This window comes from Cyprinodon variegatus, unplaced genomic scaffold (assembly GCF_000732505.1).
Source record: "Cyprinodon variegatus isolate N-32 unplaced genomic scaffold, C_variegatus-1.0 Scaffold1096, whole genome shotgun sequence".
NCBI lineage: Eukaryota > Metazoa > Chordata > Actinopteri > Cyprinodontiformes > Cyprinodontidae > Cyprinodon > Cyprinodon variegatus.
This window is the reverse complement of record NW_015151549.1, coordinates 180409-197096: the sequence shown is the minus strand read 5'-3', so window position 1 is coordinate 197096 and position 16688 is coordinate 180409. Positions and strand designations below refer to the sequence as shown.

General features: G+C 37.4%; 1 protein-coding gene across 5 annotated transcripts in view; it reads left to right on the top strand.

The window, feature by feature from the left end:
• The first annotated feature begins 5860 nt into the window (after window positions 1-5860).
• cdca2 (cell division cycle associated 2) overlaps window positions 5861-16688 on the top strand; it is a 21220-nt gene continuing 10392 nt past the window's right edge. For 2 of the 5 annotated variants that reach the window (XM_015400377.1, XM_015400376.1), the window contains exons 1-5: window positions 5861-6136; window positions 6429-6558; window positions 8904-9040; window positions 11988-12135; window positions 12505-12605. In XM_015400377.1, coding sequence (XP_015255863.1) covers window positions 6128-6136; window positions 6429-6558; window positions 8904-9040; window positions 11988-12135; window positions 12505-12605 — 525 coding nt within the window. In that variant the 5' untranslated portion in view covers window positions 5861-6127. Of the gene's footprint in view, window positions 6137-6428; window positions 6559-8903; window positions 9041-11082; window positions 11730-11987; window positions 12136-12504; window positions 12636-16688 lie in introns of those variants that run through there. The other 3 variants (XM_015400374.1, XM_015400375.1, XM_015400378.1) reach the window with 2 other exon arrangements.

Below are 16688 nucleotides of genomic sequence, written 5' to 3'. Positions count from 1 at the left end.
TTATGTAAAGACACGCGTTTCAAAAGACAAAGGAAAACAGGTCTAAAGCTTGAAAAACATGCATGTGTGATGTTCTAAATGTGCCGTTCCCCAGCTCTCAAGCATTTGAATATTTCTTCCTATGAGGTTTTAGGTTCTGCTGTGTTCTTGCATTAATATTTGGATTATTTTTACCCCATTTTTTTTTTGCCTGTTATTGTTCTGTTTATTTTTGAAAAAAAAATCTTAAGTAACTTATTTCACTTGTAAAAAAAACTTGTCGATATTTATTATCATTGTACATATGTCCTTATTTTTTATATGTGTATATAAATACACTAATAAAAAGACAGACATACTTCGGGGTTGAGTGTTTTTTTTTTTGTGAAAGGGAATTCCTCATAATATTTTATGTCTAATAATAGATAACTTTGGGATAAGATCTTAATTACTGTAATCCAATTAGTGGGGGGAAAAAAATCATCTCTTCATGTGTGAGTAGATGACCCAGTGAGCGGTAACAGCAGTCGGAACTGAGAGGAACAATCAGCCACCTGACAGCAAAGGTTAAGATTAATTTCTATTTAACAAGAGATAGACAGATGAAATAGCAATGCTGCAAAAAGCTGATGTACTGAAGGTGGATTGCTTTAAACTCTATGGGTCCTCCTCCTAAAACAGCAGGAGGTGTAAATCGATATAAGGAAGCCAATGCTGAAAGAGTGAAAAGAAGGTTATCAAGTTGGTGGCAAGACCTGCTAAGATTTATAGTTTGGAGACTGACAAAGGAAGGGGCACCATTGTTGAAAATAATATTTTTCATTCAGTGAGATTAAAATGCAGAGGGATTGATATGAGTACATCACAGTGACGGTTAGGGTTGAACAGGTTTTTGGACCAAGTTCGAAAAGCAAAGATGGCTTGGACATGTGCAGAGCAGAGATACTGGATATGCTGGATAAAGGATGTTGAATATGGAGCTGCCAGGAAGGAAGAAAGGAGAAATAAGTGTGAGTGGTTTGATGCTGCTAGTGAAGAAGAGTTGGTGTGACAGAGGAGGATACAGGGGACAGATTGAGACGCAGATAATCTGCCATGGCAACTGCTCAAAGGAGCAAAAAATCTACTGTTAGACAGAGTTAAATCTCCGGTAGTGATTGTCTTGCCATTTTCCATAATCTTAGACCTGAAATAGAATATGTGTACTTGGCCCCTATCCATCAAGCCGGATTCAAGTGTTAGATCTGAAGCTAGGATGAAACAAAAGTGTTTAATATATGGGTTCTGTGATTCAGTGGCGAGAAGGAAGCTAATGTTTTGACAAATGCAAGAAATCATTTCTTTTAGAGAAATCTAAAAATGCAAGTCACTCTAAACACACTGTTCCCAGTGTGAAACAAAGTGGTGGGAGCATCATGGTCTGGGGACAGGGAGGATTAGTAGAAATTAAATAAATACATGAATTAAAGAACACCTGTTAGAGGCTGCAGAGGTCTGGTACCAGGCCAGAGGTTTACCTTCCAGCTGGACAACAATCATTAACAGCCAGAACTACAAGGAAAGGATTGATTCAGATCATTTATATAAAGCCAATTCAAAACAAACATAATCACAATTCAATTAAGTCCTACCGTCAGATCGATTAAAAGCTTTCTAAGGAAACCCAGCCGATTATATCCAGTCATTTGCTGAGTTCAATTCAGTTTATTTCTATTATTTTCTTTATTTGCATCCATAGTGAACCATGCACTGCAAATAATGTTGACCATATAGATGAAATCCTGCCTTATGAGGTTCATAAAGCTATTTCCAAATTATCTAACAATAAAGCCACTGGGCTGGATGGAGTCTCAGCTGAACATTTAAAGTATGCAAATGCAAGGCTAGCTCCTCTACTTTCCATTTGTTTCACATCGTTTTTTATTCATGGTCTTTTACCTGACTCTATTTTAAGTGTCCTGTTAGTACCCGTCATTAAAGATAAAACTGGAAACATTTTCAATTCTGATAATTACCGTCCGATAGCGCTGGCCAGCATAGTTTCAAAAATTATTGAATCAATCCTGCTGGACAGGATTTTAGAGGTTATCAAGTCTACCGATAACCAGTTTGGTTTTAAGGCTAGGCTGGGCACAGATATGTGTAAATATGCTCTAAAAGAGATTACTTATAAATATAATAAGCAGAACTCTTCAGTGTTTATGTGTTTCCTGGATGCATCAAAAGCATTTGATAGGGTAAACCACAGAAAACTGTTCACAAAACTGACACAAAAAGGAGTACCAGAGTATATTGTTCGTATTTTGAAGTACTGGTATACTCAGCAAACACTGCAGATTAAATGGGGGGAATGTGTCTCTGCTCCATTCAAAGTTAGTAATGGGGTGAGGCAGGGCGGGATTTTGTCCCCAGTTCTCTTTAACTTGTATCTGGATGAACTGTCACACAAGTTGAGAGCTTGTCACACTGGTTGTGTGGCTGGTGACTCGGTACTTAATCACCTGATGTATGCGGATGATTTAGTAATATTTAGCCCTAGTACTGCTGGGTTACAGCAACTACTTAACATCTGCTCTGAGTATGGTCTGGAACACGACATAAGGTACAATCCATCTAAAAGTGTGATCATGATCTGTAGGAGTAAGGAAGATAAATCTACTGAGTTTCCAGATTTTTTGCTGTCAAATACTGTGCTGGGTGTAACAAATAAAACCAAGTATCTTGGGCACATCATCACAGAAAATCTGTCAGACGATAATGACATTTGCAGACAATGTAGATTGTTGTATGCTCAAGCTAATACCCTTGCACGTAAATTCGGTTCATGTACTGATAAAGTCAAAGTGGAACTGTTTAATGCATATTGTACCTCTCTGTACACTGCTCACCTGTGGACTACCTATAGAAAAGTCAACCTGCAAAGGCTGCAGATGCGGTTACTTTTGAAACGTCCAAGATGGTCCAGTGCAAGTGAGATGTTTGTCACAGCAATAGTTAATACCCTACAAGCTGTTCTACGAAAGTTAATGTATAAGTTTATTTGTAGGTTAAATGCATCTGAAAACGATATTATTTTGTCACTCACTGATACCACACGTAGTGCAATCCGATATCAGTCTAAGGTGTGGAGACACTGGTATTCCTGTCTTCTTAAAGATCCTATTTAATTGATAATGGTACTTGTATTGTGTTTTTATCATTAACTATTTTTATTTTATTTTTATGTATGTATTTATTGGACCATTTGTCCAGAATAAAGTTTATCTATCTATCTATAGTGCCAATTCACAACACATGTCATCTCAGGGCACTTTACAGTTCACCAGATCATACAGTCAAATTGATTCAAAGTTCAGAGTTGGCCTGCTGAGGCCGACTGGGGTTCAAGGAGACTTAAGCAGACATAAAAGCACTGATCCCTAAATACGTTCTATGAGAAGGAAATGGTAAACTAGCTCCATTGGTGGCTCTTTCAAGGAAAGAAACAGTTAAGCCGATGAGCTATGAGCTGGTTTACATGTCAAAGGAAGAAAGAGAACAGAAAGAGAGCACATACATTTAGTTGCATCAATAATTGAAACCATAATTATGTCTGGAAGATAAACAAGACTAATCTCTCAAAAAACATGCCCAACACCCTTATCTATAATTGAAGTTGTTTATAGCAGCAGCTCAGCTTATGTCTCCGTCGAGGGTGGTGCCACAGCTTAACCGAACCAGACCAGATGAAGATACTATGATGAGAAAAAGCAGAGAGGACATAAAGTTAGAAGTTAAACTAACAAATACTGCAGAATTGGAAATTAGAAATAGATTGAAGCAGAACAATGAAAAGTGGTTCCTTTGTCCTGCAGCAGGCTAAGCCTATAACAGCATAACTATAGAGATAAATCAGGATAACCTGAGAAACTCTAACTATAAGCTTTATTAAAAAAGGCAAGTTTTAAGGCTAGTCTTAAAAGTATTAAATGCTTTGCAACATGGATCTAAAGGTCTAAACATGTTTATGGAAAGGTCTGGTAAGAATCAGCTTCAGATGCCAAATTTGTTCAAAAAGAGAAGGAATTTCTCTTCGGTTCTGAGAAGCTTGATGGTGTCAACAGCTTGACAGAAGAAAAACTTCCTCTGCGGCCATGTCTCTTTCAAAAGGTATGATAATGCTAAATGTAAGTCTATAATTTTATGTGCAGGATGTGTGGGGTCTGCAGAGATATTTGCCAACCTTTTCCTTAGACTGACCTTTACAACTCCTGGTTGGAGGAAAGGTCAACTTCAACGATTCGCTATAGGGTCCTTATTGTTCACTGGAATTTAGACCTCTCCCATTTTGTGTATGAGCCAAGCCAGTGATAAATGTCAAAACTCTGTAGTGTAAGGTGAGAAGGTTGTAAGTACCTGGTTCGATCCCCACAGACTACCACTCTGGATCTCTGAGCAAGACCCTTAACCCCACATTGCTCCCTGGACGCTGCACGGTGGCAGCCCACTGCTCCCCAAGGGGATGGGTTAAATGCAAAGGTGAATTTCTCCAGTGTGAGATTAATAAAGTTATAAACCAAGCTTGAGTATATCTTCAACACAAAAGAAGATCAAGTATTCATTGTCTAGATGTGCAAACACTGATGAAAAATACACCCCAAACACTTGCAGCTGCAATCTTAGCAAAACAGATTTATTAAGTATTGACTCACTGAGGCTGACTATAAATGCATGACAATCTTCCAATTTTTAGCTGTACAACCTTTAAAATTTTGAATCTTCCCCTCCATTTCATTACCACCTACATTTGTCAGTTTATCATAAAATAAGAAATACAAGTTGTATGGTTTGTAATATTTTCCCAAGACACCAAATAAAGACAGACCACAAAGAATAAACAGAGAGGACTATATGAGAGAAATGTCCTTTGATGAATTCAAATTTAAAAATCTTAGAATTTAAACATTAACTTGTGTGAAATATTACTTATCAGTAATGTCAGCTTGAAAACTCCTACATATATGAAAAGGTTATTTTTTTAAAAGCAACAGATGATTGCAAAAAATAAATATTTGAAACTTTTTTTTAACTAGTTAACATATGTTTTTATCTTATTGCTCATTGTTTGGAAGTTTTTATGTCCTCAATAAAAGTGAGGGCTCTCTCCACTTGGCTGGTGTCAACACAGCAAGGCACACGCTTGATGTGGTCAGAGCCCAGCTGTGGAGAGAGGCTCACTGCTGCATCTGATCTCAGTGTACTCAGCTGTAGAACAGACTCTGAAACCTCACAAAAGGAGGAGCTTTGAGTGTTTTCCAGATTGTATGTGTGTGGTTTTAGGCTTTACAGAGATTTACAACACTGCACGTTAGAGTTAACACGCCTGCCTGGGCTTATTGTTTGGGGGAGCAAGACATCACTATCTTTGAAGCTATTAGATAAATCATAACCTAGAATTATTTCTATTTTTTATTTCAAAACAAACAAGGACAAATAAATACGTAATATTTGTATAGTTTCCAAAATTCTGATTCTGTTTAGCCGTTGCTTTCTGGATTTGAATTTAAGAAATGTTTAACATTCACAAAAGCAGCAAGGATGCAGCTTGGTTACAGTTTCAGTCACCAGCAGAGGGAGCTCTAAGTACTTCTTCACAGCCATACAAGTTTGTTTTTTCATATATTTTTATTCTACATAAAAAAAACAATATAGCGATTCATCCGGTTATAAGTAGTCCAAAAGTCTTAATTTGACCTAATATAACACAAAAATAAAGTAAACAAAGATTCAAACAAAGCCTATGATCACGTGGTAGATAACTCTTCATTTCTATTGGCTAGTTTGTATTTTTGACGATTTCCAGTTCCGCTCAGGTCGTTAAACGAATGCAAAATAGTTCGTTAGAGTATTTTCGGATTTTTCAATATTATCAGTACTTTCGGCTAAGTCCGAGTTCAGAATTAAAATAAATTTTTTTTAAAGACTAAATATAACGTAATGACATGTTTTACAAGCTTTGTTAAAATAGCTTTATTTGCTGCTCCGCGGAGGGATACACCAGCAGCGCCAAGCTGGAGTTTGGAGGGGGATTTGAATCTCTCCATGCCACAATCATTTTTTTAGAGAAACTATAGTTTTTTATTCGTATTTTACACATGTTTTAACCTCAATGGTCAAGGTAAGAGTTTTCCAGCTGCTATTGTCGTTAACCAACTAGTTTATATCGGGGGTCAAAACGGGTTTATTTCGCTTAAAGCGTTGCCATTTAGTTTTTTTATCAACTAGTTGAGAATCTGCCATAAACGGACGTCTTGCAGTGCCTTAAACCGTTTTAGTAGCTTGTTTTATTCGTATTTTTTTTTTTTTTTTAGAAGTGTGTCTAAAGCTTTCCTAAAGAATGTATTATACTAAAACACTCCTCGTAGCTGCCATATTTATTAACCTGCTCCTTGTGTGATTGGTCAACACAGATGGCTACAGACCAGGAAGTCCCTACAGTCCCAGTGGAGGAAGAAGCTCCATTAAACTTCTCTGAGCTCACACCTCACCAGTTTGGCATCTCTACTGAGAGTTTTATTCCAACCTCATCAAACAGGAAAGGTAAGCAGGCTCAACTAGACATTAATAAACAAATTTCCATCACTAACTAGCTAAAACGTGTATTGTGGAGATTTTTATTACATAAACTTTTGTTTTTGGGGGAAAAAGGCATAGTTTTGTGATGGAACAACTAAAAATAGCATATGCTGGTAAAGTTCAATGAAATGCATGGTTTTTAATCCGTTTTTGTTAATATGAATCTGAAAGGTTGGACTCCCTTTACTCTGAGCCTACAAAAAAAGGACAAGCACAGGTTCTATATCAATATCCCAACCCTGCAAAGTCTGACCAAATAAATCGATTATAGCCTTAAAGTTGTAGGGAAATCATATTTAAATGTCAAATCATTCTGGCCTAAACATGTATATAAATGTGCCTTATCAGACTATATTGTCCCAAAAAGTTATTTAAAAAAAATCAGTTAGTTATACGTCAGCTTGTACACCTAAATTAAGCCAATCATATATCATCAGTCATCTGTCAATCAAATTTTTTCGGTCATAGCATCTTGATTCATATGTCGCAGATAATGTACGCAACATCTGTGTCTTTGGTACGCGTAGAGCTAACAGAACTGGCAGCGTTGCGAGGCAAGGGCTCAAACATGAAGGGCTGTAAACCTTCTACACCAAACCAAGCTTCTGCTGCCCTGGTGTCCTCTTCCACAACAACTTAGTCCCCACTTTCCTCCTCTAAATAAAAAATGTATGACGGAGGAGACTCATCCACGACCTCTGACACAAAACTCCTCCTCTTGCATGTTTCCGCTGTCCATAGCGTTCCTTGACAGTGTCGTTATTAAGAAACCTACTAGCACTAAGTAGCTAACTTGTAAGCAAGATGCTTCAAAGAAACCCGCCACAACCAAATTTGCTTGCGAACCCTTTGCCACAACAATCCCACCCTCTTGATAAACAACCAGTCATATTCACTTTATTCAGTCGTGTAAAGTCAAGCTCCGCTTGGGAAAATTCGAAAATACAGCTGCTTCCCTACGACTTTAATGCAAAAGAATGTGCGAGGAAGAAAACATTGTGTATAACCCTTAAAAAAAAAACATCACTTTATTGAAACATGAAGGGGGCTGAATGATGCTATGGGGAGGCTTTTCCTCTACATAGAGAAGGAAGATAGAGTAAATACAGAGCAGTATTGAAAGGACGTCTGCTAGACTGCGGAGCAAAAGTTTCAGCATGACGATAATTACATAAAATCAAGGTGACAGTGGCATTAGACCAGGGGTAACCAATTAAAAATTAGTGGGTCCAAAGAAAGAAAATCAGCAACCAGTAAAGGTCTGGAAACATTTTTAATAATAATCGGTTACTTTAAACAGAATTTAACACTAAAATAAAATGAGGTTTTTATGCAGCCATTTTATACATTTAATTTTTAAATAAAAAAAAATGAATAAAATTTTCCCATCTTTAAAATCTAAAGTGGTTTTTAAAGTAAAGAGCAACAATCGTTCAGTTTGGTATATAGACAAATTCCTGATTCACATATTTTATAATAAACCTGAACTGACCGTTTGTTTTTTTTTGTTTGTTTTTTTTTTTTTTTTTAATGGCTTATAAAAAAGCTTTATGGCAAAATATTTATATATATGTTTTTCTTTTTAATATCTTTGATGTAATTACTGCTCTAAGTGGGTTGCTCTGTCAGCTTAAGGCTTGATTTAGTCTCTATACTAAATTTAACAATCGATTACTAAATTAGTTGATGATTATTTCAATAAATGATTAATCCGGATTAATCTGTTTATTTAAATAGAGCTTTGGGTCTGCTGTTAATGCTTTAAAGGAAATCAAAGAATATTATTCTGTACCATTGCACCATATAAAGACTGTTTTTGAATTACGAAAGCAAAGTGAAGCTAGGGGTTTATGGAGCCCATCTCTGTTAGAAAAGCATGACTGTGACTGGCATATTAACAGCCCAGCTGACTGTTGTTTTATTTACATGCCATCAATGGATTGTTTGCACTTAGATGGGGACTAATGATAGTTAATATCATTAATCATAACCAGTTGGATAACCTCCAAACAAGGAAATGTAGGTGTTCATAAAATTGATCTGCCAGTAATGAAATATTTCTGTTTGTTGTTGTGGAACAGTGATTCTGCTGTGTTCTTGATCACAGTATGGACCATTCATTTCTATAACCATTTTATTAGGTCCTCAGGAAATTGTCTCCAGTTATGAAAGACAATGATGTCCTTTTTAAACAAGCTTGGAGGAAAGATTCTTGAACTGATGCATAAAAGTTTGAGTTAAACAGTTTTTTTGTTGTTGTTGGGTCGGAGTGATTGAGATTATGATTGAATCTGCTCTCTCCTCTCCAGACAAGTCGCGCCTTGCTCAGATAAAAGCTCGGCGGAGATCCAGCGTGGGGGTCCGCGGCTCCCCGGAGACAAATTCCCTCATCCGTTTCAGGGCGCAGCAGAGGATGAAGACCCCACCATCCTCACACTCCCTAGAGGTTGGTTAGATGTTTCATGCGGTGTTAAACCTGACCCCCTGTGATCAATTTATTCCTATAATACCTTGTTCCCACTCATCTGTTCTGTGTGCCATCTTGGTAGGCAAGCAAAGATAACTGCATTTATCTAAACACAAAGTAAAAGTAAACTGATACTCTTGACCTGAGAACGATATTATACGTCCACAAAAATGTAGGTTTGCATGCTTGATTGTATTCCTTGTGTCTCTTTACACTAAAAAGTTTGGATCACAGAAGTTTCCCTGCGGTGCTTAGCTCTCCGAACTTCCCTTATCTTCACTGAGAAGTAGCAGGTCAGACAAATGCTGACCAAATGAAACGGCTGCATTCTGGGAAAACGTTGGTTTCAAATGAACCACAATATTATTGTTTATCGCAGTGATACCACCGACAATTTATCATTCAGCAGTTTTAATTCCGGTAGGCCTGTCATACAGTGACACAGTAACGTTATTACATTATTATGACGATGCACTGCTCATCGAGAAAGTACTTCTAGGATGGAGTTTTTATTAGGGGTGTGCAAAATAATCGTGATGATGATGCAACGTGATTCTAATTTTCGTGATCTACTGCATCGATTCTTGATGCCAAGAATCGATTATTAATTTAAAAAAATGAATAAATAAAATTGCATGAATCGTTGGTGAACATCAGCCAAAAACAAGTGTAATACAACTTCCAGTCCAGTAGATGTCGCTGCAAATGTGTTGACGCACGCTGTCTTGTGTCACAAGCATTTCCGGCCACGGGATACTGTGCCGAGTCATTCAAAAACAAAACATGGAGGATAAAATATTGCAATGCATCGCAATAATTAAAGTATCGTGATGCATCGTGATAGAATCGCATCGTGGCCTGTGAATCGTGATTCGAATCGAATCGTGACTTCTTTGGCAATACCCACCCCTAGTTTTTATACTGAGATTTTAAATGTGACACATGACCTGACCGAGATGTGCTGCTCAGTGTCTCAGCCATTCGAGAAGCAGAGGTGAGAGAAATCCAGATACTTATTTTAAAGCTAGAAAACAAACTTATAGCTACTTTACGGGACATGAGAAATGCAGGAAAAGGTACGATCAACTATTAAGGCTGAAACATTCGTTTGGCTCAGAATGAGAGTAATTTCAGTAACGTTTACATACAATATCCTGTGAACAGGTGACACACATCCAGTTAATCGGTGACGCTCTTTCACAAAAAAATAATACTTTTTTGTTTTTATTAGATTAGAAGTGAAATTAGAAGCAGCTTCTTAGCATTTCGAAGGCAGATCTTTGAGATCGATTTATTTCAAAGCCAGACTTTTTGGGATGAAGTGAAAACTGCGCTCTTCCAAACCATCTACATGGTTGGAACATCTCATATCCTACATGAGATAATGACTACAAGCTTTGGATTGAAATTAATAAATACTCCTCTGTAGTCACACCTACTCAGCTGTTTCTATAGTGATTCTGCCTACCAACATGGTGGTTAGCAACAGAGTGAATCCAGACCTGTAACCTCACATGGGAACGATGTATTGATCATTCGTTTATCTGTATAGAGAAAAGGTTCCGTCATTCATTGCAAAGGCCTGTTTGCACCTGATGCAGAGGAGCAATTTAGTGGCAAAGGAATGTAAATCTCAAGACTCATAATGTGATTTTAATGTTAGTTATTGTTACAAGATCAGAGTTAGGTTTCTTTTTTTAATTTAAAAACATGAATTAGCTTTGTTAATTACACTTTTGCAGGTTTTATCTTCATCTGTATTTATATTGTCTATAACTAGCACCTGCAGCTAACCAGCTAGCCTCATATACTTTTGAATATTCTATGGAGTGAGTTTTGCTCCATTATTGTTGCAAGCAAAGAAAAAGTTTTGTAAATAAAAAATAAGTAAATAAAAAGCAGTCCAGGAACCAAAAAATAACATGTTTTTTTTTATTTTCTCAAAATGTTTATGTATTTTTCTTTTTCCATGTTTTATTTTTTCAAATTTCTCCATATCTCAGAGTTTTACAAATTTCACATGTTTCATAAAGCCATTTTTCCAGATCCCATTCTCTTCACTTCTGTGGGGGAGGGAAGAGCAAAGATGCATTTCTATTGGTCTGGATAGACATTAGCAACATGTCTACTTTATTATTGGTGAGGTTTTGTATTGGGCTGGAAAATAAAGAAAATTTGGTCAGAAAAATGCAGTTTGAAAAGAACGCTCTTTGTATGCCTCAATCTGAAAAATGGAAATATAAAAAAATTAAACCCTAATTAGACAGCATTTAATCTCATTAACTTTTTATTATTAAGAAAGTTTAATTTCTAGATTACAAAATATTTCTTTGCTTACAGCAATAATGAAAGAAAATTCCCTCCATAAGATACTGCCATTGAGCAGCAAAACAGGAAGTGCTTTCTGTCACAGCGCCAAGGTTGCTTTATACTGGCCAATGAGAGATGAGAGGCGGGGTTGGACTGATGATGCTCCCTCACCTGCTCAGATGTGATAATGAATAAGGAGTAGTTTCATTTCTGTGCTGCAGGTTTGTAGCAAACAGGAGTTCTGCTATGTGGTTGAGAGGAGAAGTAAATGATGCTGAAGAAGTGGTTAAAAAAGTTAAAATCAATATTTGGGACTTTTTTTCACGGTGAAAGCTCTGAGTCCTCTGATCTGCATGGGGTGAGTCACCCAATGAAGTGAGCAGTTTTTCTAATTATGCTTAACCTGTGTTACTCTAATGCTGCTATCTCTGAGGAAATGAAAATGTTCGAGCGGCTCTCTTTAGGCGCACCGTGAACCCCGGGGTTGTGTGTGGAAACGGCGTGTGATGGATGTGCTCTCCCTCACTAATACCACTTCGCTCATTTCAGAAGTTTATGAGCTGCCAAGCTCCATCTCTAAGTAGATGTGTTTAATTTTGCCATCTCAACCCCTCAGCTTGTCATGAGTAGCCCCTTCACTCTGAGGCAGAAGATGGCCTCCTTCCGCAGCCTGATGGATGTTGAGGAAAGCGACGCCTGTGATCCGTTGCCAGTGCAGAACAACGACACTGGAGGATGCATCTTCACGCAAGATTATCTGTCTGGTGAGGCAGCCGCATCGCTGCAGGATTAATAGTTTCATTTCTCCATGTAGATCTATGCCGGGAAGATTTCTCTCTCATGTCTGGAGGCACAGTTTAAAAGCTACAGATTAATATGCTGCGTAGTATAAGCCTCAGTTGGACATTTCCAGCCAGTCATTTCTGCTGCTGTTTGGTCAGCAGCTTAAATGAGCCTCTTTCTCAGTTAGTAGAAGCTAAACTGAGTCTTTATCTGCTTCAAATGTGTTTTTATTCCGGTTTTTTTAACGTCTTCTCTTTAACTTATCTTCAATCATGTGTCTCCAGGTCCCATTTGTTTTTTTCATGTTTATGTAATTTTCTCCTATTTGTTTATTTTTTGATTTGGTGTAGGAAAAGAAAACAACCCACCAACTTCACCCGCATCCGGCAAAAAGAGGCGGCTGGGCCCCCTGAAAGGCTGCAGCGTGGAGATTAGAGAGGACGATATCTCTGTCTGTCACTCTGGCTTGAAGGATCAGGAAGTACGCATGCTTTTCGCATTTACAGGACTAAAGTTTGTTTACAACCTGTAGGGATCATTTTTAAATTATAAACGTTACAAAATAAACGTTTAAATTAACACTAAAGACTGATTTATACTCAGTTTGTCTGCGTGTGTGTTGCCCTGGTGCATAACTCTGCTGCACCTCTCCAAAATTGTAGGTGACCGCAGACAGGAGGCCTCTGATTGGTCATATCTACATCCGCTCTACACTATGTGCATTTCCTGTTTGGTACCTTACTGGCTTGTTTTGTTTGTATGATCGCCATTGTGGATCCCCGCTCTTTTTCGCCCTCATGTCTCTCCGTTGTCGTGCAATCTTGCCCTCACTTCCTCCCCTCCTCGGCCGTATCTAGACCTACAACACATACTGCAACACTCTGCTGCAGGAGTATAACCAGCCCTTAAGAGTCCTTAAGCGCCTGATCTGCAGATTCCAACGCAGGTGCAGTTTTGTTTTTTATCTTTTTGGTACACGCAATAAGTGGACGTGTTGTGGTCATAATAAAAAAGTGAGAGTCAAAGCAGTCTAATTGGAGGTTATAATGATAATTATTGAAAAAAATAAAGATACTAAATAATGAGCAGTGCGCCTTACATGGGTAGTCCAAAGGACTCATATTAAAGTTATTAAATCGAGGTAGAACAAAAATCCCTGTTGTGACGAGTATGAGATGTTTTGTTTTCTCTGCTCTGTGCATTAAAATCCTGGTCTTGAATTAATGCTGTCCCGAGGAGATATTTATATATTTCCCTTTATTTCTCTGATGTGAGAAAACTCATAGAAGCAGTTAGACTTGCACTGGTCAGTCGACGTTGCTTGAAAATCGGCTGATAATTGGCCAAAAAATGAATATTGGAATATATCTGCTTTCTAATCTTTCTCTAATGTCTCCAATATTAGAAAATGATTCGCTTCTATCTGCTTTAGTTTACAGTTAATGAAACTCTTTGGTGAAGAAGAAATGGATCAATTTTTCTTATGCCTGATGTTTAATATTTTTCCCCATTTTGAGAAATGATGGCTGCTGTATTTGTTTGTATTTGTATCAGGGCAGCCCTTTATGAAGCACCCCTTGTTTCATTCCAGGGTGTGTTTAAAACTTTGGGCTAAAATTAGTGATACGGACATAAATGCTTCATTATGAGGTTTTATGGTACTTTTTATGGTTATGATCGAACCGATGGAAAGTAGCCTACTTAAAAATCTATTACCTTTTTTTTTTCTTGGCTGTAGCTGCAGCACCAAAAACGAACATAAAGGTTGTTAGAAAAAAAAAAAACCTTACTGAGTAATTAACGTTTTGGTGAAATGCTAACCTGACTGTTCACAAAAACTGCATTTAATTACTAAAGATTTTTAGAGATATTTATGTTTGGTGTTGTTTTCATTGAACAGATGTGTTTTTTAAGTTGCAACTTGTTTGTTTCTGAGGTTTATCAATATCTGTCGAGTTTAATCACTGTCACCATAAATCTAAATGCGTAAGAAAAGCAGCAGTGGAATTAGGGGCCTGTTTGGGTTTTTTACTCCCAAGATGATGTTTTTTGTTTTTTCCACCTTTGTTCTTCTTGCTGCTGTCTTCCTCCTTTTTTACAGCTTCCTTTCAGTCAGTCAACCTGCATGGACTTTTACCCTGTAGGGAACAAATCTGGTGGTGAAGGTCAAATCCTTAGATTGCTTCACTCTGCTGGGTGGGATTCAAAGTCGGACTGAGGGCCACATGCAGCCGTTTCCCAGCTCTAACCCAGCTGTAATTATCCTGGATGTCAAATCATCCAAAGTGTAGGAAGTTAATGGTAAAAAGATAAGTATAACCTAAAGCTAGACACTTCAGTAAACTCTGTGTTTGAAGGTCTCATCCCACAGGGTTAGGTATCAGAAAGGAGGAAAGCACTTATTAAACATGATTTAGCTTCAGCTACTCAGCAGGTGTCACTACAGAGACCTTTATAGTGCTACATGACTGTAGAGCTGGGCTTAATAGAATATGATCAAGTGCTGTCTTTTTTAAAGTGCTCAAATGTGAAGTCCCACTGGGAACTAGAAAGAGAGCTCCATATTTAGAAGTAGTGGCCTGTCAGCTCAGTGGCTCTGAGTGGATTTTTCCTCTCCTGCCTTCTTGCTCCTGCTTTAATCTAAGATGAAAAGGTCTAAGTGTTGGGTTCATTTCTACGGCCACTTTGGAGCTGGATGTCTAGTGTGGAGCCACCGCTCCCACCAGCTCTATGAGGACTTGCTCTGTATTCAGGTTTCCAGGCTGTGGATATTTTGCCGATATGAGACTTTTCACAGCATGTCTGCCGTTCGACTGCAGGATCAAGGTCTTTTAACTGTTGCTCTGCTTGTGAGGGTCAGGAAACCATGATTCCCAAATTTAGCCAAGATTAAAAATGCATCTCTAAGGATTCAGCAGAATCACTGAGGAAACTTTCAGGTTTTTAATAGGCAGGAATCAGCCAATCAGGTCAATCTGACCTGATTCCCTTCTGATCAGTTGTTTGGATTAATAAGTTACACATAAAGCTATATTTAATTTGATCAGTTTTTTGGGGATTTTTTTTATACTTTGTTTTTTTTTTTTAGAAAGAGCATTTAGAAAATGACCAAATACTAAGGTGAGCCACCATCAGCAGCCTTTGGAAGCCACAGAGGGGAACCAATGTTCCAAACTTCTTGTTAGAAGAAGATCATCTGAAGTAGGAGGAGAAATATTTGTAAAATTGGTCCATGTAATAAAGACCCCAAATATCCAAGACACTTTTTCTGCAGCAATCTTCCACTGAGGAGATATTTATAAGATGAACCTAAATTTAGGAAACAGTTGGTTGTAGTTTTGTTGCTTAAGCTAAAGTTGCTCTTACTTTGGACACTAAAACAGTTGAAATGCAGTGAAATACTAACCAGGCCTTTCCATAAATCATTTGAATCTTTGGAGGGATTATTGACCTTGACAAAAAAAAAAAAAAATCTTTGCTTCAATCAAACCTGTCTGACATCATGAAGTAGGCAACATAATCCATAAAGCAAGGCTTCCTGCACTGATGTAAAGGAACTAAATAAACATGGCAGACAGTTTGTGGTTCTGAATCACTTGGAAACTCTTAACTTGGGTCGGTGGTAGATGGTGGACACTGGTTCTGTAAAATGACAGTTTGACTGTTTCAGAACCAATAATGCTGCCAATTGTAAAGGTATCCACACAAATGTGATTATTTATCCCAATGAGCTCCTATTTCATTAGATACTCTGATATCACCACCTTATTTTTTACCACTGCTTTAACAACCAGAGGCATTCATCTGCTCCAACAGCTAGAAAACTGGTATTAAATGCGGCTTTAATTAAAAAAATGTACAAAATAAGGAGATATTAAAGACCAATAGTGTTTATTTATATAGCAATAAAATGGGAGTACCGATACCGATGTTAAAGCTGGACAAAAATAAGTAGTCATTGAAAATAGCAGGTTTTTTATCCATTTCTGACACTTTGAAAAATAATATACTCAAATATATTTTCATTTGCTGATATCAAATAGATTTTTAAAAACGCGGTATCGAACTATTTTACTTTCAAAATCTCGTGAAATTTCATCGTTCTGTTACAAACTCTCATGATATTTAGCAAATTCTTGTGAGATTTTGTCAGTAAAATAGTTCGATACCGCGTCAATACATCAACATATAAAAAAAAGGCAAAATTTTGTGAATTTTCGGGGGATTTCGTAACATAACGATGACATATAGCAATATTTCATTAGTAAAAGAGATTGATATGGTGTTTTTAAATGGCAATATATCAGCATATGAAGATATTGTGATATTTTAATGTACCGGGGTATCAATAATTTTTCCCTCTTAGAAGTTTTTAAGTCTGTAAAAAATAAGTTTTTAAGGAAGATGAAGTAGTATCATTTTATTTATTTTTTTTAGACTTTAGAATCTCAGAAGCTGATCAAATATCGGGTTAAATATCGGTGGGGTGGCCGATGTCCGATATTCAGTTTTAAGGCCGATACCGATAGGGGGC